This window comes from Limulus polyphemus, unplaced genomic scaffold (genome assembly GCF_000517525.1).
Source record: "Limulus polyphemus unplaced genomic scaffold, Limulus_polyphemus-2.1.2 Scaffold7152, whole genome shotgun sequence".
Taxonomy (NCBI): domain Eukaryota; kingdom Metazoa; phylum Arthropoda; class Merostomata; order Xiphosura; family Limulidae; genus Limulus; species Limulus polyphemus.
The window spans coordinates 27,577-30,456 of record NW_013672762.1 but is presented as its reverse complement, the minus strand read 5'-3'; the positions used below and the strand labels follow the sequence as shown (position 1 = coordinate 30,456).

General features: G+C 30.2%; 1 protein-coding gene across 1 annotated transcript in view; it reads right to left on the bottom strand.

Annotated features, from left to right (window-relative positions):
* Positions 1-6: 6 nt before the first annotated feature.
* LOC111089717 (dynein regulatory complex protein 1-like) overlaps positions 7-2,880 on the bottom strand; it is a gene marked incomplete at its 5' end in the record, with an annotated part of 27,831 nt that continues 24,957 nt past the window's right edge. The window contains 2 exons of the mRNA XM_022402693.1: positions 7-146; positions 1,130-1,292. Coding sequence (XP_022258401.1) covers positions 1,190-1,292 — 103 coding nt within the window. The remainder of the gene's footprint in view (positions 147-1,129; positions 1,293-2,880) is intronic.

Below are 2,880 nucleotides of genomic sequence, written 5' to 3'. Positions count from 1 at the left end.
GAAGAAGTGGATGAATTATATATTGTTGAGAATTAAGACAGGAATTTATATTACTTTTTAAGAGCTGAATCATGTGTTTTATCAGTAAATATAAAGAAAAAATCTATATTTTCCCTCATATTTGTCTTGTTGAATGTCTTCTCATTCTGGAAATAGAAAAGTACATTTATTAAATTTAAATATGTATATGATATTTTCAATAAAAGAAAAGCATTGAAAAGATACCAATGTCAGTCATTATAAAACTTCTGTTTAGCATAAAGTTTCATAACTCAAGAAGAAAAAATTAATCAAACTGAAATACATTTTTAGTTCATGCTGAAATCAATAAAAAAACGTCTTGGCAACAAATGTATGTTGTTTTAAAAATACAAAATATAAAGAAATTACGCATGATGTCATTTCTCTTGGAGAATGTTTAAAAAATCATAAATCTTGATTAAATAATAAACATTCATGCCAACTTTTCAAACTCTTACTGGAGGCATTGTTAGGCAACTGAGTATTGTTATTATCTTTGTCTTGGAGAATGTTTAGAATTTAACATACAGTATTGTATACTTAAAGCATGAATGTTCTGATATTATTCCTATTATCTTTGTCATGGAGAATGTTTAGAATTTAATGTTTTTCAGTGTCATTAAGTATAACGAATATCTCCATCTTGAAAATTCTAATTCTCTTATATGAACAAATCTTTATGATCTGAATGTGTAAATATTTTGTGTCAGAAAGGGCTGATACCTACTCTTCTCAACAGCAATTAAGTTTTGGTAATATCACACTGTCCCCAAAATATCAACAATGATGATGTGATACATGCCATTCCACAATAACTTTATATTGGCTGTGGTTGTCATGTGACTTGCTAATTTACATATTCACACTTGATTTAATTTAAAGTATTCAACCCTTTTATGTTTACCAAGAAGAACGAGTAGAATTCAAAACATAACTACATTCGCTTGAAGAAGAAAGCCTAACATTTGAAGCCACCAAAATTGTTGGATTTGTAATGTTATCTTTATAAACTTTAACAAAAGATCTTTAAATCATCTTAACAATAAATATCTATGTTCAAGGGTAAGGCTCTTAACAAAAGTATGTCTATGTTTAAAAATACAAATACCTCTTTAAAGATCATAACATGCCGAAACAGATTCTGAGGGTCTTTGTGACTGGTCTTTCACTATGACTTATAATGATGCTCAAGCAAACGTTTCAGCTCATGATTGTGATATCTAAGTGACAATACTTTGTTGAGCAGATTAGCTCGCTGTGTTAGGGTTACACTGAAAGAGAGAAAACATTCACATTTTTAATATTGGCAGTTAAGAGTAAACTGAAATTATGTGTATTATATATGATTAGTAAAGAATTTCTGTATATGTAGAACTTTAAGAATTATTTAAACATTTTGGTAATGTACTAACACATGAATATGTAAAGATTTTATCATCTACTACAAAAACATAATAGTTTATGTTTTAGAATATAAAAAGTTAACAATGCTAGTACTGAACATAACTACAGAAACATTAATGAAATATACTACAGTACAGAGAAATTACTTGTTTCATATTAGCATGGAAATGTACAGACTTACAATACGCTGAACTATAATGACTGAACACATTAATGTTTGGTGTGTAAGCACTTTACTCTTTAAGAGCTGAACACCTCAGAGAAATTACTGATGAAAAAGTATTCAATGTAGAATGTTACACAATTTATAGATTGACTGTTTGATTCTTGACCTCAATTTACAGATTGCTTGGTGGACTCATGACCTCCACTTTATCCGTGTAGATCCATATTCCCTCAATAATGTTCAGATCTGTTCTCTGGGAAGGAGTCTCAGTGTTCCAACTGCCTGTTCCCCTCTTGATAGATCCATATTATGTTAATAATATCAGATCCAAACTCTAAACACAACAAGGTAGAAGTTTTACTGTTCCAACTGTCTATTTTTCTCTTGTTAGACCCATATTACATCAATAATATGAGATCCAAATTCTAAACACAACAAGGCAGAAGTTTTACTGTTCCAACTATCTGTTTTTCTCTTGTTAGACCCATATTACATCAATAATATGAGATCCAAACTCTAAACACAACAAGGTAGAAGTTTTACTGTTCCAACTGTCTGGTAAAACTTCTGCCTTGTTGTGTTTAGAGTTTGGATCTCATATTATTGACGTAATATGGATCTATCAAGATAAAAACAGACAGTTGGAACAGTAAAACTTCTACCTTGTTGTGTTTAGAGTTTGGATCTCATATTATTGATGTAATATAGGTCTACCAAGATAAAAAATCAATAATATCAGATCCAAACTCTAAACACAACAAGGCAGAAGTTTTACTGTTCCAACTGTCTGTTTTTATCTTGTTAGACCCATATTACGTCAATAATATCAGATCCAAATTCTAAACACAACAAGGTAGAAGTTTTACTGTTCCAACTGTCTGTTTTTATCTTGGTAGATCCATATTAAATCAATAATATCAGATCCAAACTCTAAACACAACAAGGCAGAAGTTTTACTGTTCCAACTGTCTGTTCTTCTCCTGGTAGACCCATATTACGTCAATAATATCAGATCCAAATTCTAAACACAACAAGGTAGAAGTTTTACTGTTCCAACTGTCTGTTTTTATCTTGATAGATCCATATTACATCAATAATATGAGATCCAAACTCTAAACACAACAAGGCAGAAGTTTTACTGTTCCAACTGTCTGTTTTTATCTTGGTAGACCTATATTACATCAATAATATCAGATCCAAACTGTAAACACAACAAGGCAGAAGTTTTACTGTTCCAACTGTCTGTTTTTATCTTGTAGATCCATATTACATCAATAATATCAGATCCA